Source organism: Mirounga angustirostris, unplaced genomic scaffold (genome assembly GCF_029215605.1).
Source record: "Mirounga angustirostris isolate CCGP_5_RB_7025 unplaced genomic scaffold, mMirAng1.0.hap1 SCAF_4, whole genome shotgun sequence".
Lineage (NCBI taxonomy): Eukaryota > Metazoa > Chordata > Mammalia > Carnivora > Phocidae > Mirounga > Mirounga angustirostris.
The window spans coordinates 99,869,122-99,896,251 of record NW_026991712.1 but is presented as its reverse complement, the minus strand read 5'-3'; the positions used below and the strand labels follow the sequence as shown (position 1 = coordinate 99,896,251).

The following is a 27,130-nucleotide window of genomic DNA, read 5'->3' as shown; positions in this document are numbered from 1 at the left end:
ATTACCAGCTTAATGTTCAGCTTTCTTTGATTTGCTAAATCATTATCACTAGTTAATCCCTGGCCATTTATTTTTGTCTCCTCTCTGGTTCTCTTTGTCCTTGCTAGATGATGCCTTAAAAATTAAATAGAATGTTTGGGAGAGCAGAGGTAAGTTAATACATGCTCTCAACCTGCATTCTTTAACTAGAAGTTTTTATGTAATTTTTTTTGAAGTAAAATATAGGGGTTTTTTTGGGTTTTGTTTTTGTTTTAAATGTCTGATTCCTGATCAAAGGTCAGTGATCTCAGTGACAGAAACAACGAAGTGCTTGGAAGCACAGGGTGCTCCTGAAGGGTAGCCCTTCAGTATACTTGCACACCCTTTTTAGGAGCTCCAGAGGCCATGACTGATGCCTCCATCAAGTCTTGAGGCCCTGAGATGTTGATAGGGAAACATTTTAAAAAATTCTAATTTTATTTTTTCCTCTTTGTTATTTTCATTATTATTCACTGTTTTTTTCAAAAATTCATTTATTTTTAAGTATGCATGTTAGCTCGTGCCTATCTTGCTGGGGATGCCTCATGTTGCCTGATAAATACCTCCAGATCCATTCTTTGCCAAAGAACTCATTCTGCCTGTGTTGTGACCATACAAATAAATTGCACTCCTGCTGGATTTCCAGGAAACTCCTCTAAGAACACATACATTCTAGGGGTGCCTGGGTGGCTCAGTTCATTGAGCTTCCATCTCTTGATTTTGGCTCAGGTCGTGATCTCATGGGTTCTAGCCCAGGAGGGGCTCCACACTTAGCTGGGAGTCTGCTTGAGATTTTCTCCCTCTACCCCTCCTCCCCCCCAACATGTTCTCTCTCTGAAATAAATCTTTTTTTTTTTTTTTTAAGATTTTATTTATTTATTTGACAGAGAGAAACACAGCAAGAGAGGGAACACAAGCAGAGGGAGTAGGAGAGGGAGAAGCAGGCTCCCCGCTGAGCAGGGAGCCCCATGTGGGGCTCGATCCCAGGACCCTGGGATCATGACCTGAGCCGAAGGCAGATGCTTAACAACTGAGCCACCCAGGCATCCCAAGGTGAGGTTATTTCTATAGAATGACAGGGGCTGGCTCAGTCGGTTGAGCATCTGCCTACGGCTCGGGTCATGATCCCAGAGTCCTGGGATCGAGCCCCACATGGGGCTCCCTGCCTGCCACTCCCCCTGCTTGTACTCTCACACTCTCTCACTCTCTCTCTCTCTGGCAAATAAATAAAATATTAAAAAAAAAAAAAAAAAGAACGAACCTCACCTTTTACTTTCCTAAGAAAATCAAAAACTATTCAGCCTGGGCTTTCTTGCCTTTCCCTTTTGGTTTCTCCAGTTTTCTCTTTATTTTCACCCATTGTCTTTCTTTTCTTCCCATGTTAGAGGAATAATTATCCTTCTGTTTTAAGGCCAAGCCCCCTACACTTATACAGAACAGTAGAGGGAACAGCAGGTACAAAGGCCTGGAAGCTTGAAAGAGCAGAGGTGGTGGGGAAAATACAGATTTTCCTCTATGGACAAGTAGGCTGTTGAGTTAAACGGGCCTGGTTTGAAAGCTAGTGCCGCGACTTCCTGCCTAAATGACCTTGAGTTAACTTTTCTCCTTGCGCTTCATCTTTCTTATCTATAAACCTCCTGGCGTTGCTGTGAGATTGAACAGCATGTGGTAAGCTGACAGCAAATGGCAGCTGTTGTTGCTGTTACGGTGGGAACAGGAGTAGAGCAATAGCAGGAGTCCATTTCAGAACACGTATTTGTTCACAGTTCTGTCTCTGGTACTGACTAAACCACAGGCCCTACAAGGTTAGGAACACCGTCGTCCTCGTCTTCGTATCTCGGACACCTAGCACACAACCCACACACCAAAAATAAACATGTATTATGTGCTGAATAAATGAGTAGTGAAGCTTCGATTTACGTTGATTCAATTGATATGTAATTTCACTTTTTTTTTTAATTTAAGTTTCTGTGGATAATTAAAAGCTTCTAGAGATTTTCAGACCACATTGTTAGAAGTTTGTTTTCTTCATGTTTCCAAATACTGGCTTTTAATCTATCACTTCTGCATTAGAGACCCGAGTGAAAGAGTGTGTATGCTTTTTTGACCTGTCATCAGTAGTAATTGTTTCTTTTTTTTTTTTTTTCCCCCCCATTCAGGGAAGTGGTGCAAGCAAACTGTGTTCACTGGAGGAAGAAGTTCTCATTTATGTGCAAAATGAGTGCAAGTGCCACCACAGGCATCCTGGATCCTTGTATCTACAGAGTATCTGTGAGGAAGGTACAAAAGTAGCTGATTACGTCTCCCCTTTCAGAAACCGTAATTAGTTCCATAGTCCCTGACTCACTTTATTTAGCTCTACTTCATCATTAGAAGTGTTATATGTAATGCCACTTCACACTTGCAGCAATAATTTGAATTACTGTGACAAATAGGACTTAAGAAAATGTGAAGTCATAAACTATTACTCAAGGACCTTATCTCACTATCACTACCTTTAAGTGTTGACCCTATTTGTATTATTTGGGGGGGGCTCTATCTATCTTTATCCTGCCATTCATTAAATTTCTCATTGCTAGCCATTATTTTAGGGACCTTACATATATTACGTCTAACAACAACCATGAAAATGGGTGTTATTTTTTGGCAATTTCAGGAAAACTGAGGTTTAGAGAAGTTATCACTTGCCCAAATTCACATAGCTAGGAAATGGCAAAGTGGGGACTCACACGAATCTTTCTAATCCCAAGGCCCTGTTTTGTTTTTTATATCATTTCCTTTCCACGTTAGGTTGAGGCATGTTCCCAGTAATCTACAAAGATGGTAATCTCAGGTGATCAACTTAATATATATAGAAATACGTGATCCTACTTTTTGGGGGGTAAAAAGAGGAAATCCATTTGTCACCACTATAGGTGAATGAAACTGTTGCCTTTAAATGTAACCTGTATGTTACATCTTATATACATTTTTTAAAGATTTTATTTATTTATTTGACACAGAGAGAGAGAGAGCACAAGCAGGGGGAGCGGCAGGCAGAAGGAGAGGGAGAAGCATATTCCCCGTTGAGCAGGGAGCCCGACGCGGGGCTCGATCCCAGGATCCTGAGATCATTACCTGAGCCAAAGGCAGACGCTTAACGACTGAGCCATCCAGGCGCCCCTCTATCTTATATACATTTTTTTTTATTACCAATATAATACATATACATGTTCAAAGATTAAGGGAAGGACTTAAAATGAAAAGCAGGAGTCCCTTGCCTTGTTCTTTTCCATTCCAGTCTTGTGTTCTTCTTTATCAGATAAGAAGTTGTATTTTTAACTTTCTTTCTCTGCTTTTTGAGTGAATGGATAGCACTATGTTGTGTGTGGCTATATTTTGTTATATTGATTCATCTACTCAGCTAAGATATAACATAAATACATATATACATTTTATAGGTTTTAAGCCTTTAATGAAAATAGACCTCTAAAACAGTCTAACTTCGAGCAGCAATAATTGCATCAAGGGGACACCTGGGTGACTCAGTCAGTTAAGCGTCTACCTTCAGCTCAAGTCATGATCCCAGGGTCCTGGGATCGAGTCCTGCATCAGGCTCCTTGCTCAGCGAGGAGCCTGCTTCTCCCTCTGCCTGCCACTCCCCCTGCTTGTGCGCTCTCTCTCTCTCTCATTGTGTCTCTCTCTGACAAATAAATAAATTTTAAAAATCTTTAAAAAAATAATAATTGCATTAAATCTTCCCTAAAGGAAGGATAGTGCAGTGAACGTGTGTATGTCATCATAGTGACCTATGTTTGAGTCCCAGATATGCTGCTTATTAACTGTAAGACCTTAGGCAGTTCTCCTGACTTTCTAAAACTCAGTTTCTTCATCCAAGCTAAGAGTATAATAGTTGCTTTCTCTAGAAGTTTTGAGGATTAACTGATATAATAAAGCATCCTACCTTCTCTTTCTACTTTAATTGCTGCTGTGGCTTTTATATTGAAACCTTTACTAAATGGAGTTCTAGTCATAATTTTCTAAAGATGACCAGTCTTTGAATTTTAATAAAAGAAAACATATAACCAGTTTAGAGTAAAGCATAACTGCTAATTAAATACACTGAGTCGGGGTGCCTGGGTGGCTCGGTCGTTAAGCGTCTGCCTTCGGCTCAGGTCATGATCACAGGGTCCTGGGATCGAGCCCCGCATCAGGCTCCCTGCTCCACGGGAAGCCTGCTTCTCCCTCTCGCACTCCCCCTGCTTGTGTTCCCTCTCTCGCTGTGTCCCTCTCTGTCAAATAAATAAAATCTTTAAAATAAATAAATAAATACACTGAGTCTATTACCAAAAAAACTAATTATTTTGTAATTTAAGGTAGGACTTGTTCATCTGAAATAAACCAGTTCCTCAGGTTGTGATGGTTTGGTGTATTAGTTAGAGCATATACAATAAGCTGCTGAAGCAGATACCCAAATATACAATGACTTAAACAGGACAGAAGTTTATGTCTCTCGTGGGTAACAGCCAAGGGGTCCAGGGCTGGTAGAGCAGCTCTGCCATCTTCACCATATGATGCCCATCTTTAGGTCCAAGGGAATTACTCCAGTCTTGTTATCTTTCAGCCACTGAGAAAAGAGAAAAGGCCACATGAGAATAAAAGTAAGAACCCATAAAGAAAAATCAGTAAACTCATCTATACAAACATTTTCTGCATTGCAAAAAAATACCTTAAGCAAAGCTATAAATTAAGGGAAAACATCTGCAAACCATGTCAGAGGACTAATTTCCTTGGTATGGAAAGAGCTCCTTCAAATAAATAAAGAAGAAAAGATCAATAACCCTTTAGAAAAATAGGCAAGCAACAGAATATTTATTTCACAAAACAGAAAATATGAATAGCTTCCAAACCTATAAAAAATTACTCAGTCTCATGTATGTTAAAACTACAAATAAGGCACCATTTTTTACCTATAAATTTAACAAAGATCAAAAAGTTTGATAATGCACTCTGTTGCCTAGGACACAGGGAAGCAGTCCATCGCCTGTCAACAAATATGTGAGTTCCTACAAAGTGCCACCTACTATTCTAGGCCCTGAAAGGACAGTGGTCAACTGGAATAAGTTCCTGCCCTCAAGGACTCTCTTTTCTGGTTGGAGCTGGTGGGAAGAGTGATAGAGAAGATAGAGAGTAAGCATGTAACCCAATAAAATTGTTTTAGATGGTAAGTGTTGTATATAAAATTCAATGAGATAATAGAGAATAACTCAGGGAGAGGAAATCATTTCAGAAAATTAGGGGAGACTTCTCTGAAAGGTAACATTTGAATAGGAGGCACTCATGTAAAGATCTAGGGAAAGACCATTCTAAAGCAGTAGGACCTTGTATTAACTAATACAGTCAAAGTTCTCCAGAGAAACAATCAATAGAGTGGAGAGGTAGCTATATAGATACAGATTTATTATAAGGAATTGGCGTACACAATTATGGAGGCCAGGAACTCCCACGATCTGCCATCTGCAAGCTGGGGACCCTAGAATGCTGGTGGTGTAATTCCAGTCTTCAGACCAAAGACCTGAGAACCAGGAAACCAATGGTGTAAGTTCAGGTCAAAGCCATTAATTAGGAGTGCTGATGGTGTAAGTCCTAGTTTGAAAGCAGGAGAAAACTGATGTCCCAATTCAAACAGGTAAAGAGAGCGAATTTAACCTTTCTCAGCCTGTTTCTTCTATTCAAACCCTCAACAGATTGGATGATGCCCACCCACACTGAAGAAAGCAATCTGCTTTCCTCAGTTGACTGATTAAAATGTTAATCTCATCCAGAAACACCCTCACAGACATAGCCAGAAATAGTGTTTAATCATATATCTGGGCACCCCATGACCCAGCAAGTTGGTACATGAAAGTAACCATCCCATACCTGAAAGTAAAAAGGCCCTGTGTTAGTTTCCTAGAGCTGCTATATTGAAGTTCCATAAACTGAGTGGCTTAAAACAACACAAAGGTATTGTCTTATAGTTCTGGAGGTCAGAAGTCAAAATCAAGGTGTCAGCAGGGCCATGCTCTAAAGGCTCCAGAAACTGTTCCATGCCTTTCTCCTAACTTTTGGTAGCTCCAGGCATTCCTTGGCTTGTAGATGAACCACTCCAGTTACATGGCTGTCTTCTCCCTTTGTGTCTTCACATCATCTTCCCACTGTGTGTGTCTGTGACTATGTTCAAATCTCCTTTTTTTTTTTTAATGAGGGTTCCAGTCATGTTGGATTAGGACCTCATTCTAACTAGATGACCTATGTATTTCCAAATAAGATCACATCCCAAGGTACTGGCGGTTAGGACTTCAACATATCTTGGGGGGTGGGAGGAGAAATGCACAGTGCAATCCATAACAGACCCTAAGATTATAATACCTGGGGATTTATGCTTCGGAAATTAATGGACCAGCTTATTAAACACCACCCATCCCTCTGAGAACAGCCTGAAAAGTTAGACCAAATATAAAAAACAGCTGCTTGAAGGTATCAGAAGCTGCCAAGGCAGTAAGGACTTAAGAAGCTTAGAATCATGGGCGCCTGGGTGGCTCAGTCGTTAAGCGTCTGCCTTCGGCTCAGGTCATGATCCCAGGGTCCTGGGATCGAGTCCCGCATCGAGCTCCCTGCTCTGCAGGAAGCCTGCTTCTCCCTCTCCCACTCCCCCGGCTTGTGTTCCTGCTCTCGCTATGTCTCTCTCTGTCAAATAAATAAATAAAATCTTTAAAAAAAAAAAGCTTAGAATCATAGACAAGGGAAGCATAAAGAGATGAGCCTGACATTTAGCATTGCTTTTTCCCTCAAAGCATTTGCTAAGTTGCAAGCAGTGGTTAAGAAGCTGAGCTGCAAGCAATGACTGAGAAGAGGCTAGCTGAGATCCCAGCAATTTTACAAGACTGAAGGGACAAAAACTGGAGTCCAGGACCCATCAGCACGAAGGGCCTTGGTAAATACCCCAGACTTTTCATTGGGACTCCCTAAGAGTTTCAATCTAGAAGGAGTATGGTGGGTATAGATCAGCCTGTATAAAGATTGAAACTCAGCTTCTAATCTGCTTAATCCCTGCTTAGATGAAAGTGATCTGCCCCTGTCAGAATTTGCCAGAAGCAAATGTGTATCTTCTCTGAAGGAAAATAACACTATTCTGAGCCTCAAATTACTTCTTCAAATTATCATGCACAAAAATTACCAAGTATACCAAGAGACATGACTGCATGACCAAATATCAAAAGGAAAATAGATAATGAAAACACACTCATGGAAGATACAGGTTTGGGGAAGATCAGAGACAAACATTTACTGTAACTATAATGAGTGAACAATATGGGTGCATTTTATTAGAGAACTAGAAACTATAAAGATAAAAGCAAACTGAATTCTAGAACTGAGAAATGAAATAACTAAAATTTAAGGCTAAGTAGACAAGGGGCACCTGACTGGCTTGGTTTGTAGAGCATGGGACTCTTGATCTTGGGATTGTGAGTTCAAGCCCCATGTTGCGTGTAGAGATTACTTAAAAAAAAAAAAAAACTTTAAAAAATAATAAGTAAATAAAGCTAAATAGATAAAAATAAATTTCAACAGACAGATTTAACAGCAGGCTTACCAAAACTGAAGAGAGGTTTGGTAAACTGGAAAATAAGACAGAAGAAAATATCCAGACAAAATCACAGAAAGAAAGTGGAAAATTTAAAAAAGAATGTAAGACATGAGAAACAGTATAAAGGTCTAACATATATGTAAATGGAGCCCTAGAGGGAGAGGAAAGGTATTGTGGCTGAGAATCTTCTAAAACTGATGAAAAACATCAAGCCACAGATTCAAAAGTATTGTAAACCCCATTTAGGTTAAACAACAAATCTGTCATATTTAAATGACAGAAGACCAGCCTGGCTGGAAGATGGAAAAGAAGGAGAGGGAAAGCTCTTGGTGATGAGGATGGAGGCACTAGATCAGGCAGGGCCTTATAGGACATGGTAATGAGTTTGGATTTTATTCTAATTACAATTGGAATCCATTTGAGGATTTTACTAAGGAGAGAGATGATCTAAGATCAGTTTTGCTGCTGTGTAGAGGATGCATTGCAGATAGACCACATAGGTGGTGGGGATGGTTCAGGTGAGGAATGCTTGTATTGGCATGGAGCTATAACCACAGAGACGGTATGATGTGGGATGTGTTTCTGGAGGTAGACCCCCACTGATAGATTGGATGTGGTAAATGAAGGGAAAAGAATTGAGGATAACTCGGGCACCTGGGTGGCTCAGTTGGTTAAGCGACTGTCTTCGGCTCAGGTCATGATCCTGGAGTCCCTGGATCGAGTCCCGCATCGGGCTCCCTGCTCGGCAGGGAGTCTGCTTCGTCCTCTGACCCTATCCCCTCTCATGTGTTCTCTCTCTCTCATTCTCTCTCTCTCAAATAAATAAAATCTTTAAAAAAAAAAAAAAAAGAATTGAGGATAACTCTTAGACCCTTGCCTGAGCATATAGGAAGGTAATTGTGCTATTTATTGAAATGGCAAAAGCTCAGAGTGAAATAATTTGGGGGACTGATAAGCAGAAATCAGCAGGCCTGTTTTGGCCATGTTAAATTGGAGATGTCTATGAGATACCAAGTAGGAATGTCCAATAGTCATTTAAAGATACCAGTCTGGCACTCAGGGGAGAAGTCAGACTAGAGACGGAGACATGAGAGTTACCAGCATAGTTTTTATTTAAAGCTACAGACCTGGGACGCCTGGTTGGCTTAGTCAGTTAAGTGTCCAACTCTTGGTTTCGGCTCAGGTCATGATCTCAGGGTTGTGAGATGGAGCACCGTGTCCTGCTCCACACTGAGAGTGGAGGCTGCTTGGGATTCTCTCTCCCCTTCCCCCTGCTCGTTCTGTCTCTCTCTCAAAAAAAAACCAAAAAAACAAAACCAAAAAAAACCCTACAGACTTGAATGAGGAAAGTGTAGACATAGAAGACAAGAGATCCTGAACCAAATCTTGGATCACTCTAACATTCAGAAGGAGTATAAATTACTGTTAGCAGGAGAGGAGCAAGAATTCATATGTATCACTTCTTACATCCTTTTGGCCAAATCTTGGTCACCCTGCCATAGCACAATACCATATTATTTCACTCATATGTGGAATTTTTTTTTTTAAATGAGTTATATAGAATTTTTACTACCTCTTTTTTTTTTTTTTAAGATTTTATTTATTTGAGAGAGAGAGAATGAGAGAGAGCACGAGAGGGAAGAGGGCAGAGGGAGAAGCAGACCCCCTGCTGAGCAGGGAGCCCGATGTGGGACTCGATCCCGGGACTCCAGGATCATGACCTGAGCCGAAGGCAGTTGCTTAACCAACTGAGCCACCCAGGCGCCCCTCATATGTGGAATTTAAGAAACAAAACAGATGAACATAGGGGAAGGGAAGGGAAAATAAAATAAGATGAAAACAGGGAGGCAAACCATAAGAGACTCTTAACTCTAGGGAACAAACTGAGGGTTGCTGAAGGGGAGGAGTTTGGGGGGATGGGATAACTAGGTGATGGGCATTAAGGAGGGCATTTGAAGTAATGAGCACTGGGTGTTGTATGCAACTAATGAAGCACTGAATTCTACCTCTGAAACTAATGAAACACTATATGTTACTTAAATTGAATTTAAATAAGAAATTTTTAAAAGATTTTATTTATTTATTTGACAGAGAGAAACAGCAAGAGAGGGAACACAAGCAGGGAGAGTGGGAGAGGGAGAAGCAGGCTTCCCGCCGAGCAGGGAGCCCAATGTGGGGCTAGATCCCAGGACCCTGTGATCATGACCTGAGCCAAAGGCAGACACTTAACAATTGAGCCACCCAAGCACCCCTAAATAAGAAAAAAAATTTTTTTAAATGTTGTCATTATTTTGGGTAGCCATATACCCACCTAAAAATATAGTTTTCTATTACTTTGGAGAGCAGGGGAATGGATAGTTGGTGTGCAACTAGCGTTCTTTCTACAGAGGTTGAATACAGGAGTAGGTCCAGCAAACGAGAGTGAGAAGGAGCAGCCATTGAGGTAGGAGTAAAACCAGGCAATTGCAGCACCATGGAAGGTTAGAGGAAAAAAAAATGATGTTGGAAAGGAGGTGGAGTGCCCAAGCCTTTCAGATGCTGTTGGGGGGTTAAGTAAGATGCAGACAGAGCCTTTGGGCTTTAACAAAAATGGACATCATTGGTAATCTTAAGAACCATTGCAGAGGGAAAATGAGGACAAAAGCCTATTTGAAGTAGATCGACTAGAGAGTGGGATATAGCAAATTGAGAAGTCTTTCAAGGAGTTTAGCTGTAGAGGGGAGCAAAGAATTAGCTAGAAGAGACAAGAATCATCTGGAGAAAGTTTTGTTTTATTTAGTGAAGTGTGCTATTAAGGGATATGATAATAACCTAATAAAGAAGAATAATTCAATAATTCATAATAGGGTAGATTCCGTGATATGGCCACGCCAGACATCAATGCGACAGGAAAGGGCAGCAAATATTCATGAATAATAGAGTTTACCATAGATTGCTGCCCATCTTATTTAAATTCACCACTTTTTTTTTTTTTTTTTGGCTGGGTACATGGTACATGTACATTGATGGTACATGACAAGGTAGAGCTCCCCAAGTCCCTCCCCTTATTCATGGGGTCTGGGATGGAAACTGTATAGAGGTCAGGAAATTCTCAGTGTGTTGGGGGATGAGTTGGGGCAAGGACTCCCTAGCAGCTGAGGGCCTCTCCTCCTCTTGCTCTTGCTGGGGCTGATGGTCCAGGGGGCTCTTACTCCTTGGAGGCCATGTGGACCATAACGTCCACCACCTGGTTGCTGTAGCCAAATTCATTGTCATACCAGGAAATGAACTTGACAAAGTGGTCTTGGAGAGCAATGCCAGCATCAAAGGTGGAAGAGTGGGGTGTCACTGTTAAAGTCGCAGGAGACAACCTGGTCCTCAGTGTAGCCCAGGATGCCCTTGAGGGGGCCCTCTGATGCCTGCTTCACCACCTTCTTGATGTCATCATATTTAGCAGCTTTCTCCAGGCAGCAGGTCAGATCCACGACTGTCACGTTGCAGGTGGAGACATGGAAGACCATACCAGTGAGCTTCCCATTCAGCTCAAGGATGACCTTGCCTACAGCTTTAGCAGCACCAATAGAAGCAGGGGTAATGTTCTGGGCAGCCCCTCAGCCATCGTGCAACAGCTTCCCAGGGAGTCCTTCACAGTCTTCTGGGTGGCAGTGATGGCATGGAGTCATGAATCATGAGTCCCTCCATGATGCCAAAGTTGTCAAGGATAGGGCCAAGCAGTTGGTGGTGCAGGAGGCATCGCTGACAATCTTGAGGGGAGTCGTCATACTTCTCATGGTTCACGCTCGTCACAAACATGGAAGCATCAGCAGCAGGGGCAGAGATGATGACCCTCTTGGCCCCACCCTTCAGGTGAGCCCCAGCCTTCTCCATGGTGGTGAAGACCCCAGTGGACTCCACAGCACACTCAGCACCAGCATCACCCCCTTTGATGTTGGCTGGATATCACTCCTGGAAGATGGAGATGAGTTTTCCATCGATGACGAGTTTCTTGTTCTCAGCCTTGACTGTGCCATTGAATTTGCTGTGGGTGGAATCATCCTGAAACATGTAGACCATGTATTTGAGGTCAATGAAGGGGTCACTGATGGTGACAGTTATCTGTTTTGCCAGAGTTAAAAGCAGCCCTAGTGACCAGGCACCCAATAAAGCCAAATCCGTTTACTCTCAGGGACACGGCTGGCACTGAACCATAAGATGTGGCTCTCTGTCAAACAGGGAGGAGCAGAGAGCTTAAATTCACCACTTTAAAGATGGAAATGGTATAAAAAAGAATGAACTCTTAGCATTCATGACAACATGGATGGATCTAGAGGGTACTGTGCTAAGTGAATGAAATGTCAGAGAAAGACAAATACCATATGCTTTCACTTATATGTGGAATCTAAAAAAACAAAACAAACAAACAAAAGCCGGAAACAGAATCTAAGTACAGAGAACAACCTGGGGATTGCCAGAGGGGAGGGGGATGAGGTGAAGGGGATTAAGAGGTACAAACTTCCAGTTACAAGATAAATAAGTCACAGAGATGAAAAGTACAGCATAGGGAATATAGTTACTAATTTTGTAATCGTGTTGTATGGTGACAGATGGTGACTACACTTACCATGATGAGCATTGCATAATGTTTAGAATTGTCAGATCACTGTGTTGTACTAAAACTAATTTTTTAAAAGTGGGTAGGGAGAGGAGATTTTGACCCTAATTGTAATGGCAAACACACATACAGAGTATATTGTGTGCTGGGCTTTGTTCTAAGTATTTTACACTTAATTCTCACAACTGTGCCATGTCCTAAATCCAGAGATTTGGCAAATTAGTGTACAGTTATATATTTCAAATAAAATGTTAAGATGCCTGTATATTATTTGTTATTATTTTTCACTTTTGCCAGTCTTGTTCACGTTAGTTAAGAGGGATTCTACTATACTAACTGGATCAGTATTATATGTGTTTTTATATATATATTTATATTAATGTGGACAATATCATATAGTAGAAAAAAGTAAGATATAGAACAGTGTGTGTAGTATGGTACATTTGAGTAAAAGGCATCTTTTGGACTGTTCCTAAAAATTGGTAAGAGTAGCTGTCTCTGGGGTAGGTGTTTCAACTCTTCTTAAAATCTTTCCACAATGTCATTCATGTGCTTACTAAGTAAGTAATTTAACATTTCTTTGGTGATTTGGGTTCTAACAGTGTGTCTAGGATACTTTTTGGCAATTTCTTCTTCAGAATAGATTAAAAATTAGCTTGTCTTCTTACCATTTGCCTTTTTCAGATTTAAGTTAAATTCTCAATTAAAATTCTGATAATTTGGGGGATGGGGGTAGGGTAGCCATCCAAATAGTTGAATTTAAGATCATTAGAAATTTACTATCAATATTTGCAAGCATGTAAAACTATAAATACTTCAGGATTATGTGATGTATGTTTAATTTTAAGTCTTTAATCATATGATATCCTTACAGTGTTTTTTATCTTTGGCAGGAATTGAAAGGTGGAAAAGCTTATGCAAAGGTAAGTAGATGTTCTTTTACTCTTTTGGAACTTTTAATATCACTCACTGCTATTTATAATCTTAAAAATCAAATGGTTTGCTCCTCTAATTGCTATTCAAGTAGGCTGTTTTTATTTTTTTAAGATTTTATTTATTTATTTTTTTTTTTTTTAAGATTTTATTTATTTATTCATGAGAGAGAGAGAGAGGCAGAGCGAGAAGCAGGCTCCCAAGGAGCAGGGAGCCCGATGCGGGACTCGATCCCAGGACCCTGAGATCATAACCTGAGCCGAAGGCAGACGCTTAACCATCTGAGCCACCCAGGCAGCCTTATTTGTTTATTTTAAAGAGTGCAAGCAGTGGGGTGGGGCAGGGAGGAGCCGAGGGAGAGGAACAAGCAGACTTCCCGCTGAGCGCAGAGCTGGAAGGCTGGGCTCCATCCTACAACCCAGAGATCATGACCTGAGATGAAATCAAGAGTCAGACGCTTAACCAGCTGAGCCACCCAGGCCCGCAAGTTGGCTGTCTTTAAATAAAGCAACTTGGAGGTTGAAAAGTTGGATCCAGCAATAAATTATAGGCACATTCTTTCTAAAAGCTGATTATGGGATGTTATTCTTACATTTCTGCTTCCCTACTAGAAGATGATCTCTGGTTCCATTAAGCAATAGCATCTGTTAATTCAGTCTCCCCTGGGAAGTATTACCAATCCCACCTCCCCTCACGCCCCGCCCCCCAGTGGAATAGGACCTCTCCTCTGTGCTCTCTTAGCATTCTGTAGTACATGATCACTACTATCCTTTATATTTTTACTAGCTATATGGAATTACTAGTAATTAGTGTGCTCACCTTTTTGCTAAATAGAAGGAATTAGTAATACTGCCAGAAACGCACATACTCCTCTTTTATTTTCAGTCTCTAATGGTATCTCCATCAATTCAGTCATCTGAGCCAGGACACCAGCTTAACCATCAAGTCTGCCTAACTCCTTAAAAGCACTTGGTTGCAGTGTCAGTTAGGATGCTCTTTATTACAAGTAACAGAATACCCTCCTCACCTAGAGGTGGTTTTTTTGTTTTTTTTTTTAATTTCACAAAGCAAGTAGATACGAAACAGAGCTGCAGATGCGAGATAGAGCTGCTCCAGGATTAGTTAAGCCACTGACTGAAGGACATCATCAAGAACTCATGTTACTTTTCTCTTTTCATTCTTCCATTCTCTGTGTGATGACTTTATCCTTGCCTAGCTCTTCTCATGGTCACCAGGTGGATTTTTAGTCCACCCATTCACATATGACAAAATCCAGCTGCTTCTCCACAAATGGCTTTCTTTGAGTGAGAAAACTTTTCCTAGTCAGCCCTCAGAGGATTTCCCCATGCCTTTCATTGACCACAACTGGATCATATGCCCACTCCTATACCAGTCATGGGCAATAGGAATGGATTGCCATGGCTAGCTTAGACTAATCACAGTTTAACAATGAGCTAGAGGTTGGGCCACTTCCGTTTTGCACATGGATGAGCTAAGGGTGGACACTTGAATAAAATCAGGGCTCTGCTAACAAGGAATATTAGAACATTGGATGATGGTGGGGAGGCAAAAAACAGGGTCTGCTGCAATTGACAAATCTTGATTTCTCCCTTCTCATTTAAAAACCATCCCTTCTCTCCATTCACAAGGCCAGTGCCATAGGTTATGGCTTCATTATTTCTATGCCTCCTATCTTTTATTCTCTGCCCCTGATTTCTCCCTCCATCCATCCTTCGTACTATTGCCATATGATCACTCTGAAATTTGAACATGATCATTCCTCCACTTTTAGTCCTTCAGCTATCTATTGCCCGTCAAGGAAAATGAAATGAAAAGTCTTTAACCCAGCATTTAGACCCATCTTGGACGCCATCTGTGAATGCTCACACTCACTTATTCTTATGCTTCAGACTTACTGCCCTCAGAAACTTCCTGGAGTGTACCGTGCTATTTTAGCCTCTTTGCCTTATGACTTGATATTTTCCCTGTTATGCATGCGCTTCCCCCTTCCTTTGTCCTGTCAACTCATACAGCATTAGACACTCAGTTTAGTCATCCCTTCCCCTGAGAAATTTTCTTTTCTTTTCTGTCTTGTAACTGTGCCTTCTTCTATCCCAGCACTTAAACTTTTTTATAAGAATGTATTTTCTTTCTATCTTCTCGAATTTAACTATGAGCTCCTTGAGACTAGGAATGATTTACATTCCCAATGCCTAATGTTACCTGAAATGCAGATGCTCAGAATTATTTGCCAAATGAAGTAATATCTACCACAGATATAACTAATAGCTATGTAGATACACCATTTTAACGAGACTGTTATCTCAGTAAAGCCAAAGAGAAAATCATAAGGAAATATGGACTCTCTGGTGCCTCACCAAGTCCTGATCTGTCCTGTTCATCACTGTTTTGCAGTGTCCAGAACAGGGCCTGGCACACAAAAGGTGCTCAGTAAATGTTGACCTTCAGCCTGAAACATCACAGCCTTCATTGGTAACCTGCAGCCTAAAACATCACATTGACATACCCCACCTTTTAATATGCTTTCTTAATGGTGACTGACCAGATTGGTTTTTTTTTTTTTAATTATGCTTGGTGACACTGTAATACCAGCATTCTAACTGGATGGTAAGCCAATGGGCCAGTTTTTGCTCAACAAATATGTATTAACTGCCTACCATATGGCAGCATTGTTCTTTGCGCTGTTATATTCTTATGGAAGGTTGGAGGAGACAGACAGTAAACAAAATAAATATGAAATGTGTATGTATGTGATATGATGACAGCTACTAAGGAGAGGAACAAGGTAGGCAAGGGGTAAAGGGGGACAGGGTAGGGGAGGAAGGGAGGAGTCAGGGCATTAAGAATGGTCATGGAAGGCCTCTTAGGTGGTATTTGAACATAGACCTGAATGGAGTGAGGAGGAAAGCTACAAGAAGATCTAAGAATGTGTCAGGCAAAAGAACAGTTAAGTGTTAAAGGCCTTGAGGCGGTCTTGGCATGTTCAAGGAAAAGGACATTGTGGCCAGGAGAGTAAAATAGGAAGAGAATGGGGAAGTGAAGTTGACAAGGTGGTGGCCAAGGATGAAGGGACCATAGACAATCAACGTAGACAACTCTTTCAAGGAGTTTTGCTATAAAAGCAGAAAAGTGGTCCAACAGACTGGAGAGAGATGTGGGATGAGGTTTTCTTTTGTTCATTAAGATGGTAAAAACTCCGGCATGTTTGTGTGCTAATGGGAATGGTTCGACAGAGAAGGGAAACTTGAGAGTGCAGAAGAGAGGGAGGAATTCCTGAAGCAGTGAGGGCAGGGGGAGAGTCGTTGGCCTCAGATCGGAGCACAGCCAGTTCACCCACAGCACGCAGAGTGCAGCTGCAGGCAGGTGAGTGCATGTGGCCAGCAATAAGAGCTTCTGGAAGTTAAGTGCTCTTTTGATTGCTTTTAGCTTCTGAGTGAATTAGGAAGCAAGGCATCAGCAGAGAGTTTGGATGGAAAGGAGGTGCTAGAGGTTTAAAGGGAAGGGGTAATGTAGGAAATACAGCCTTCAGATTATGTGTAATCAAATAGCCCCATGAATCTTCACATGCTCATTGGTATGTGGCTTTGCCCTAGCTACATCTGGGCTTTTCTGCTGATCTGTCGGACCCCTAAAAGGCAGTAAGGCTAGAGTAACCCTGTGAAAATTAGGTAGATGTCACCCATGGCTGATGTGTTCTGATTATTATTGCGTTTAGGAATCATGGCCTTTCAACTGGTCTGTAAGTTCTTATTCTCCATCCTTTTTGTACCAGTTAAAAGCTACTAAAATAATGCTGCAGCCTTTAGTTAAAATCTTCATCTAAAATGCCTTCTTATGTGCCCAGTATGTGTCTTAAAATCTTAAAGCAGGCAGCTTAAAATCATATCAGTGTTTGAAACAGTTAGTACTTTTTATTAGGCATTCAGGGAGATGTGCTTAATTGCAAACTCAAAAACATTTTTTGTTGTTTTTAATAGAAGACTCCATATGCATTTAGTGATGTAGAATAGAACAGACTTAGTTTGTAAAAAAAAAAAAAAAAAAAAATCGGGCATATTTCTTGTACCGCTTAGAAACGAGAAATAGGGGTTAAACAACATCAGAGGACAGAGTGCAGGACGATCTTCGGTAGCTGCAGAAAATGGGGACTGAGCATGGGTAGTAATGAGAAGGAGGAACAAGTTTGAGCTAAACCTTTGGAGAGCAGCATAGAAGGTTGTTGAGGGGCATAGCTTTGGGAAAGGGGAAAAGGTTTCATAAAAAGGGATTTAGCTTAAGTGTGATCAGCGAGGCAAATGTTGTGGAAGGTGGTGAAGGAGAAGGGGCTTATACCAAAGAAAACTTAAATCATTCTATTTCTTGCATGGAAAGTAAGAATTTAATAACCTGCAACTGTCTGCAGTCACCAGTGGTTAACTGGTAATGGAGCCAGAATCAGAACAGGGAGAAGAAAGTCTAATCAGTTTTCTTTATGAATATGCAAATGATCATGATTGGTCTGCTGCTGTTTCCCACAGTGTGGGGTGAGTACCACTGCTACTTGCAATGATTTTAATTGTTTGATAAACATTATTTTTACTTTAACAGTTATGTATTTCAAAGTGTACAGAAGAAATATATATATTAAGCACATCAAATCTGTGATTTCAGAGATCGCATTGCTTAAGCCAAGAATAGAATAGGTAATACATTTTTACAAAAGAAGCGAGCCAATCTAAAGGCACACGTTAAGCAAATAATAGAGTAGATATTGTTAAGATGGCCAAAATTGCAAATGACTGAACTTTGAGAAAACTTGTCTAGAACATGGATTGAATATTTATTTTAAGGAGAATATGATAGGAGCCTAGTAGATATTCTATTAATATAATTCCCTTTCTTTTCATAGCTGGGCTTTGCAGATCTAAACCTGGCAGAGTTTGCTGGATCAGGAAATACCACTCGTCGCTGTTTACTGGAAGGCTATGATACCAAAAATACAAGACAGGATAATTCCATTCTTAAAGTAAGCACGTTTTGAGATTTGCATGTCAACAAATGAGAATCTCTGCCTTTAAATAAGCATGGGTATATACGGCCAAGGGCAAGATGGGAAACGGTACTGAGATCATAAGCTGACCACACCACTGAAACACTCACTCACCATCAAGGGAGGCAAGCTACCCCAATCACAGAAGCAGTGAAAATTAACAAATGTTCACCTTCATGATCCTAAGGTGTTTCTGGGGCTGTGAACATTCAGGGAATAGTACATACAACTGCTATAGCATAAGGGCTCATTGAGAGTAAGGAGCATGATGAGTGAATACCTTAAAAATGTTAATCACTCCCAAAAAGTGACTTCCCAAGCAGCTGTGGTGGGCACAGAGAAGTCACTGGGCTTTCCTGTAACTAGTAAAGTGACAGGTGGAACTCACTTTAGGCATCTGGCCCTGTTGTTTCCAAGTACCATCAGCAGCCTCCTATTCTCGTGGCCACGCTGCAGAGAGTTGCTGGGGTATTAAATGAGACCAGTTGAGAAAATGTTTGTAAAGTGCCTTGTACTTGGTAAGACTCACTGGACATACATTTTGCTGTATTTTAGTTAGGTTTCCCCATGATGGTAGCTTATCTAATGATAGGAAAGGAAAATAGGGCACCTGGGTGGCTCAGTTGGTTGAGCGACTGCCTTTGGCTCAGGTCATGATCCTGGAGTCCTGGGATCGAGTTCCACATCGGGCTCTCTGCTCGGCGGGGAGTCTGCTTCTCCCCCTCCTCATGTGCTCTCTCTCTCTCTCATTCCCTCTCTCAAATAAATAAATAAAATCTTTAAAAAAAAAAAAGGAAAGGAAAATAATTCAGAATAAAAACTGGGTGATCAGAAGTTAGTGGAGCAAAGAGTTATCCTATACCTACAGTTTTCAAACTTTGTTTTCAGTAAAATAACAAAAAATTTCAGAGCACTTGCATATACCTGTGTGACATAAACAGTGTTGGGTCGATGGGGTAGATTCCAGATAAAGAAGCTGAGGCTCAGGTTAAGTGTCTCACTAAAGTCATTGGGGGCAGAGCAGAGGCCAGAATGCGAATCTTCTGCCGTGTGGTCAGTGGTCTTTTCATGTTACCGTACTGCCTAAGCGCCAGACTCAGAAGGAACAGACTGTGCTGTTCATTCTTAGACTGACCCCAAACAGGCCACTAAATTCAGTTTCTTCATATTTGCAGCATAAGAAGAGCAGTAATCCTTCTCTGAATTACAGTGTTTTCATTGGGAATTGAAATAACTTTCTAATTTCAGACTCCCCCATCCTCACCCCATTCCTTAGGGCCAGCTCCTAGAGTAGTTTCCTTCTGGTTCCCCATTGATCCTTTCACACCATCTCTCCCACTTGATCCTACAAAGAACTTACTCTTTTTTTTTAATTTTAGAGCACAAGAGCGTGCACGCACAAGTGGGGGGAGGGACAGAGAGAGAATCTCAAGCAGACTCCTCACTGAGCACAGAGCCCTGAGATCATGACCTGAGCTGAAACCAAGAGTCAGACACTCAACTGACTGAGCCACTCAGACACCCCATAACTTACTCTTTTGTAGATCACACCATTCAGCTCTCACACTCTCCCTGCCTGAGCTGTATCATCTCCTGGCCACCTAGTTACCTTCTCTCTCCTGCTCATCAGTGACTTAGCTCCGAGCTCACAGTTTCTCTTTCCATCTCTTCTGTCACCATGTTTTGGTGGCTTCACCATCTGGTGGGTGATCTGTCCTTGGGGACTGTCTTCTCTGTGCATTCTCTCCCTCTAGCTAATCTTTTATGTGCCTGAGGCCTCTCCGTTCCTTACACTACCCTTCTCCAGCAACTTTTTCTTTTTCTTCATCTCAGTTCCTCCCCCCAAACTCTAGACTTTTGTATCTCTAGAAACTTCACCACAGTATTTCCCTCTGCTACTACTGTCTCTTATGTTTCCAGTCCTCTTGGTCTCCTGCTCACTTAGCTGTCCTTCACCTTACTGTTCTCTCACTCTCTACCAGCCTCCACTTGCTTCCACTGCCCTCTTTATCCAGCTTAGATTCCAGAATCCACGATACTCCTATGCTTAAAAACACTTCTTGCTGCTTTGCCCATCTCCCTCATTGCTGTCCCCTGGCGAGTCCCTGACCCCAGTCAAATTCAGCTGACCTCTCTGGGCCTACACCCTAATTGCCGAACGTTGCTGGAGAAGATCACACCACCATATAGCTGCCGTTCCTACAGTCTTGCTCGCCACCATCAAGCAACTGTACTTCCTTTGTAAGCGTCCTTTCCCAGTTTCCAAATACTCTATTTTATACCTTCTTTCTCCTCATATCTCCACACACCACCCTTGTTCTCAGCTAGTGGTCTTACTTTATCCTTTATGGAGAAAACAGAAGTCATTAAATTCAAATTCCCTCATCTTCCTGTTGCAGAATTTACAATTCTTCCTGTCTCTCCAGCCCTGTTAGCCCTTTTGCCCCCATTACAATGAAGGAAATGTCCCTCTCCCTGTCAGAAGTCACTCCTTCCTCTTAAGTGCTAGAGTCCAAAGCTTGACTAATCAAGAGCTATGCAGCTTGGACTGTCCCTTCTCCTAATCATCTCTATCTCCAGTGAATCATCCTCATTAACATATGAAGAAACAGCTCTCATAGCTACTGTATTTAAAACAAACAAAAACCACTTCTTACCTCCTCCAACCACTATCCCACTCTCTGTTCTGCTTCCCCACACAATGTCTTAAAAGCTGCATGTGCCTTCTCCATCCCTTCTGAGACATTCAGGGTATTCAAGAGTGCTGTTTTGATATAGTTAGAAACCAGACTGTGGAGATCTATGAAAGCAGAAGGGATAAGGATGCCTGCACAGCCGGCCCAGGTCCCACATTTAATTCGTGTAGCGCTCAGAGAGAAGAGGAACAGCAGTGGAGGCACTGGGGTGAAGAAATAAGAAAGAAATGAGGTTCTGTTAGGATACATGTCAGCCACTAGTAGAAAATATGCACGTATATAAATTTTCTCTTCTTCATAAAGACCATGAGTTTCAGTATTACGCAGTCCTAGTTTCAGATCTCAGCTCTACCCTTTATTAGCTACCTGATCTTGAAAATATCACTTCATCTCCTGAGCTTAAAAGGAAAGTATCAGGCTCTCCTAGGAGTTTTGAACACTAAATGAAATCATGCAGTCTACAACACTTAGCTTACGCCTGGCACATAATTCTCAAATCACGATTGCTGTTAATGTTGTCGTTATTACTGCTATTACCGTTATTATTCCCAGAAGAACATAACAAGATCCTATGGTTGAGTCTTAAAGAGACCGTGAGCAAGTAGAGAAGAGCAGCATTTCAGAAAGCATTAACAAAGCTTTAAATTCTGTTCTGAAGCTGGAAAAAGCCCAGAAGCATTCTGCTCTCACAAGCCACTGCAGGCCCCCCCTTGAAGGGTCAACATGGCACGTTGGAGGGAAGCATTCCAGATGCTTCAGCACCACAGGAATCTGGGAGGAAAGACATACAGGAGACCAGGCGAGCTGCGCACACCCACGGGGCCATCACAGCATTGGCTCTCCATTTCCACCTTTCCCACGCCGATTTTCGCCATTACCAAGTTTTGAATGTTGAAAATGGTCTGTGTAAAGCAGCAATTTAATACTGGATGTAACCCAATTCAGCAATCGCTTTATTGAGTAATCTCTGAATAGGAAATACTGGCCTAGGTTCTGTGGAGGATGCGTGGATTAGCAGAACACGGCTTCTCCTCTCAAGGGAACTTTTATAATCATATTTCTTTTTGTAATACCCAGGTTTTGATCAGTATGCAGCTGATGTCTGGTGACCCGTGTTTTAAAACGTAAGTTGATGCTCAGTAAATGAATTATTTATCTGAAAGTATAATAGTGATTTTTTTTTTTGTCTAAATTTTTATATTCATAACTTGTAGTGTTTACGAGTGAAGGAACCGTTCTTTTCCTAGGAGACTGACCACATAGAAATTACTATTAACCCTTTGCCAAACGAGCTCCCCACACTCTAAAATTGTTTAAGCTGTAGATCTTTCATCATCTTCAAGTTTTGGGTGAAACTATACAATTAAATTTTTGAATTTGATCTCTGTGGACTTAGTTATTTCTTCAACAAATACCTGTTAAGTGCCTTACCATGTGCTAGGCCCTATTCTAGACACTAGAGAAACAGCAGTGAAAAAAAAAAAAAATAGACCAAGTCCCTGACCTCTTGGAGCGTATATTCTTAAGAGGAAAACAACAAGTAAGAAATTAATGTATAATATAAAGATGGCGATGAGTGCTTTGGAGAAAAATAATGCAGGGTAGGAGGGCATGGTGGGGAGAAAGTTTACTGTTCTATAGAGAGTAGTCAAGATGAAAGTCTTCCCTGGCAGAGGTGGTATTTGAGCAGAGACCTGAAGGAAGTGGGGAGTGCACCATGCAGGTATTTGGAGAAAGAGCATTTGAGGTAGAGGAAACAGGGACAAAACCCTTCAGGGAGGAGTGTGTTTGGTATGTCCACGGGGCTGCCAGGAGACCGGTATGTCTAGACCAGACAGAATGAGGAGAGGGGGATAGGAAATGGGATCAGATGGTAAAGAGTCTCCTTGGGTGCCTGGGTGGCTCAGTTGGTTAGGCGACTGCCTTCGGCTCGGGTCATGATCCTGGAGTCCCGGGATCGAGTCCCGCATCGGGCTCCCTGCTCAGCAGGGAGTCTGCTTCTCCCTCTCCTGCTCCCCCCTCTTGTGCTCTTTCTCTCTCTCACTCTCTCTCTCAAATAAATAAATAAAATCTTAAAAAAAAAAAAAAAGTCTCCTCGGCCGCTTACAACCTGAGATAAAAAGCTACTAGAGGGAGGGGCGCTTGGGTGGCTCAGTCGTTAAGCGTCTGCCTTCGGCTCAGGTCATGATCCCAGTGTCCTGGGATTGAGCCCCGCATCGGGCTCCCTGCTCAGCGGGAAGCCTGCTTCTCTCTCTCCCTCTCCCACTCCCCCTGCTTGTGTTCCCTCTCTCGCTGTGTCTCTCTTTGTCAAAAAAATAAATAAAATCTTAAAAAAATAAAAAATAAAATGGCAAAAAAAAAAAAGCTACTAGAGGGTTTAGAGCAGGGGAATAAAATTATCTGACTTATGGCTGCTAGGTAGAGAATAGACAATTTGTGGGAACGATGACGGGAGCAAGGGCAGAAATAGGTAGATGAGTTAGGAGGCTATTTCAGTAGTCCAAGGTTTAGGGCCTGAGTAACTCATTTTTTGAAATGAGAGAGCCTCTAAGAGGAACAGGTTGGGGGCTGGGAGCTTGGGTGTTGGACATGTTACATTGGAGATCCCCATTTAACATCCAGCCAGGCACTTCAAGTAGGCAGTTGGATATGACACTACAGAGGAGGCCCAGGCTGGAGATACAAATTTGGAGATCATGACATCTTCAGCACATAGAGAGTAGTTAAAGCCATGACATTTGATTAAATGACCCAGGGGGAGTGAGTATAAAAAGACTGAGGGGGGGCACCTGGGTGGCTCAGTTGGTTAAGCGACTGCCTTCGGCTCAGGTCATGATCCTGGAGTCCCAGGATCGAGTCCCGCATCGGGCTTCCTGCTCGGCAGGGAGTCTGCTTCTCCCTCTGACCCTCCCCCCTCTCATGCTCTCTCTATCTCATTCTCTCTCAAATAAATGAATAAAATCTTTAAAAAAAAAAAAAAAAAAAAAAGACTGAGGGGTGGGACACTCCAGTGTGTTGGAGACTGGGGAGACAGGGAAGAACCAGCAAAGGAACAAGTGTGAGAGAGGAGGAAGAAACCAAAGGAGAGGACCGTCCTGAAAACCAAGTGAAGGATGTGTTTCAAAAAGGAGAGAGCAATCGGCTCTGTCCCACACCGTGGACGTGGATCACAGAAGATGAGGACTGAGAACTGACCTTTGGCTCTGCAGTACAGAGACCACTGGTACCTTTGACAAGCACTTCGGTAGAATGCTCTGAGCCTGCAGCCTTACTGGAGTGAGTCAAAGAGGGTTTGGGAGGAGAAAAATTGGAGACAATATAAACAATTCTTATGAGGAATTTTGCTGCAAAAATAGGAACAGAAAATGGAGTTACAAATAAAAAGAGGATACAGGGTCAAGGCAGGTCTTTGGGATTGTTTTTTTGTTTTTTTTTTTTCTTAAAGATTTTATTTGACAGAGAGAGACATACTGAGAGGGAACACAAGCAGGGAGAGTGGGAGAGGGAGAAGCAGGCTCCCTGCCGAGTGGGGAGCCCGATGCGGGGCTCAATCCCAGGACCCTGGGATCATGACCCGAGCCGAAGACAGACACTTAACGACCGAGCCACCCAGCCGCCCCTGGGATTGTTTTAAGATGGGAGATAGTTCAGTATATTTGTGTACTGATATGAATGGTTCAAGAGAGAAGGAGAGATGTGGTACAGAAGAGAAAAAGGACAGTTGCTAGACAGTGTCCTTGGATTGTCAAGAGGAATGAGGCAGAGAATGAGGCTTCAGATTCAGGTATATGAAAAGTGGAAGCAAATAGAAGTTATTTTCAAATTGTTCCTGATTTCTTAGTGAAATAGGAAACAAGATGATCACTGAAGAGTGGGGATGGGAAAGATGGAGGTGGGGGTTTGAGGAAAGATGTGTAAAAGTCCTCTCAGAGCATAGGAGAGTGAATGGAATGGGCAAAGGCAATTCCTGAAGACAATTGAAAAAGAAAGTTAATTATATATTATTTAAAGATCTGAGAAAAAATATATTTAGAAAAGAAAACCTTAATTATTTCCCTGTGCATCAACTTCATGTTTTTTTGAGTAATGTCCAGGGGCGCCTGGGTGGCTCAGTTGGTTGAGTGTCCAACTCTTGATTTTGTCTCAGGTCATGATCTCAGGGTGGTGGGATTGAGCCCCTTGTCAGGCTCTGCGCTCAGCAGGGAGTCTCCTTAAGATCATCTCTTTCCCTCTCCCTCTGCCCCTCCCACTGCACTCTCTCTCACTCTAAAATAAATTTTTTTTTTTTTAAAGATTTTATTTATTTATTTGACAGAGGGAGGTAGAGACACAGCGAGAGAGCGAATACAAGCAGGGGGAGTGGGAGAGGGAGAAGCAGGCTTCCCACCGAGCAGGGAGCCCGATGCAGGGCTCGATCCTAGGACCCTGGGATCATGACCTGAGCCGAAGGCAGACGCTTAACGACTGAGCCACCCAGGCGCCCCTAAAATAAATTTTTTTTTTAAATTTTAATAGCAGTGTCCATATAGTTCCCTATTTACAGTGTTTTGTAAAGATGAAAATACAAATTTTTGTAAAAATGAATTATTGATTAAACTATGCATTTTACTATAACTTATCCTTCCTGTGTTGTCATCTCTCAAACCATAATTTCCTGGCTTATTTCTTTACATCCTGCTCTCTTAGGACTAAACAATTTTTGCTATACTGTATTTGGCTTCTTAGGTAACAATATTTTTCTAGTGGAATCAGCTTAGGGTGAAATGAGAAAATGAACAGCAAAACTAAGTAGAAGAAAAGGAATTCATCATTCCTTCTCGTGAATTTATGAATATTCCCTTTCTGGCCCTTTCTCTACCATTTTATCTATTTGTGCAACTCAAATACTAAAGAGCTCAAAAATAGATCATCTTATGTTCTATATTATCTCCAGGAATGTAAATCTGACAGTCTAGAGTTTACACTTATAGAGAAAGATGTTTATAACTCATTAGAATAAACAGACCTTACCTAATCCCAAAATACATAAAAGTATTTCTTGGGAAAAACAAACCCCCAATATTTATTTTCTCTTTTCTCTGAATATCTGAAATTGTACACGTATCAGTGGAAAAGGGGCAGCTCTGACACATCCATGCACTTGCACATGCTGAATATAGACTGAATAGGAAAGTGTTTAAATGACTGATGGAAAAAGTAAGTTATTTTTATTAGGTTGTATTTCAGTATATATCAGAAATGTAAAATCACAATGCTTTAGAGCTGAAAAGAATGTTGGAGGTTGTCTAGTCCAGTGATTTTTTTTTTTTTTTTTTTCAGAATATTTAGCCACAAAGTCCTTCTGCTTAAATGTATGATGACTCCCAGTATATCACATTCTTCTATTGAGGGGCAAAAAGGTAGAGTACCTTAGTACCCCTGAAGTCTCTAAGGGAGCTTCACAAAGCCAGTTTTAAAAGTATTATATAGGGCGCCTGGGTGGCTCAGTTGGTTAAGTGACTGCCTTCGGCTCAGGTCATGATCCTGGAGTCCCTGGATCGAGTCCTGCATCGGGCTCCCTGCTCGGCAGGGAGTCTGCTTCTCCCTCTGACCCTCCCCCCTCTCATGTGCTCTCTCTCATTCTCTCTCAAATAAATAAATAAAATCTTTAAAATAAAATAAAATAAAATAAAAAAGTATTATATAATCCAAGTTCTCATCTTACAGATGAGGAAACTAAGGCACAAAGCAATTGAGTGACATGACTATTTGTAAGACCTAGATGTATGTAACTAACTGCTGGGGAGGTTCATTCTACTATTCTCTCTGCTTTTGTCTATCTTTGAATTTTTCATGATATAAAGTTTTTAAAAACCTACTGGAGAAACTAACAAGAATATAGCAGATCTTTGGCATTCTCAGCTTTAAATTCTAGCTTGGTATTTTATGAGCAGAGGATCTGTAACATGGCTTGTATGATTTTTCTGAAAGACAAAATGTCATACCATAAGCCTGTATTTATGCTTAAGACGGCTGGGAAGTCAGGCTCCTAACTACCTGCCCTGAACTCTGTTTTGTAGTTCTCTGCAACTCATCAGATAGCCACCAACTCTTGTAAAAGAATGAAACTGACTGAAAAGAAAGCCAACACTAGTACTAATACAGGAAAAGAATATTTCAAGAGAAAAATTATATGCTACACTGGCACCTGACAATTTGGTGGTAATGCAGATCTAGGGATGATGTAATCCTCT

General features: G+C 41.6%; 1 protein-coding gene and 1 pseudogene across 4 annotated transcripts in view; one reads left to right on the top strand and one right to left on the bottom strand.

Moving 5' to 3' along the window:
- Window positions 1–27,130, top strand: part of EEIG2 (EEIG family member 2) — an 86,572-nt gene that overhangs the window by 39,604 nt on the left and 19,838 nt on the right. For 2 of the 4 annotated variants that reach the window (XM_045897073.3, XM_064588726.1), the window contains exons 2-5: window positions 2,178–2,298; window positions 13,112–13,141; window positions 18,061–18,177; window positions 21,975–22,021. In XM_045897073.3, the coding sequence (XP_045753029.1) occupies window positions 2,178–2,298; window positions 13,112–13,141; window positions 18,061–18,177; window positions 21,975–22,021 (315 nt within the window). Of the gene's footprint in view, window positions 1–988; window positions 1,072–2,177; window positions 2,299–13,111; window positions 13,142–18,060; window positions 18,178–21,974; window positions 22,022–27,130 lie in introns of those variants that run through there. The other 2 variants (XM_064588728.1, XM_064588727.1) reach the window with 2 other exon arrangements.
- On the bottom strand, window positions 10,776–11,494 carry LOC135363944 (glyceraldehyde-3-phosphate dehydrogenase-like; annotated as a pseudogene).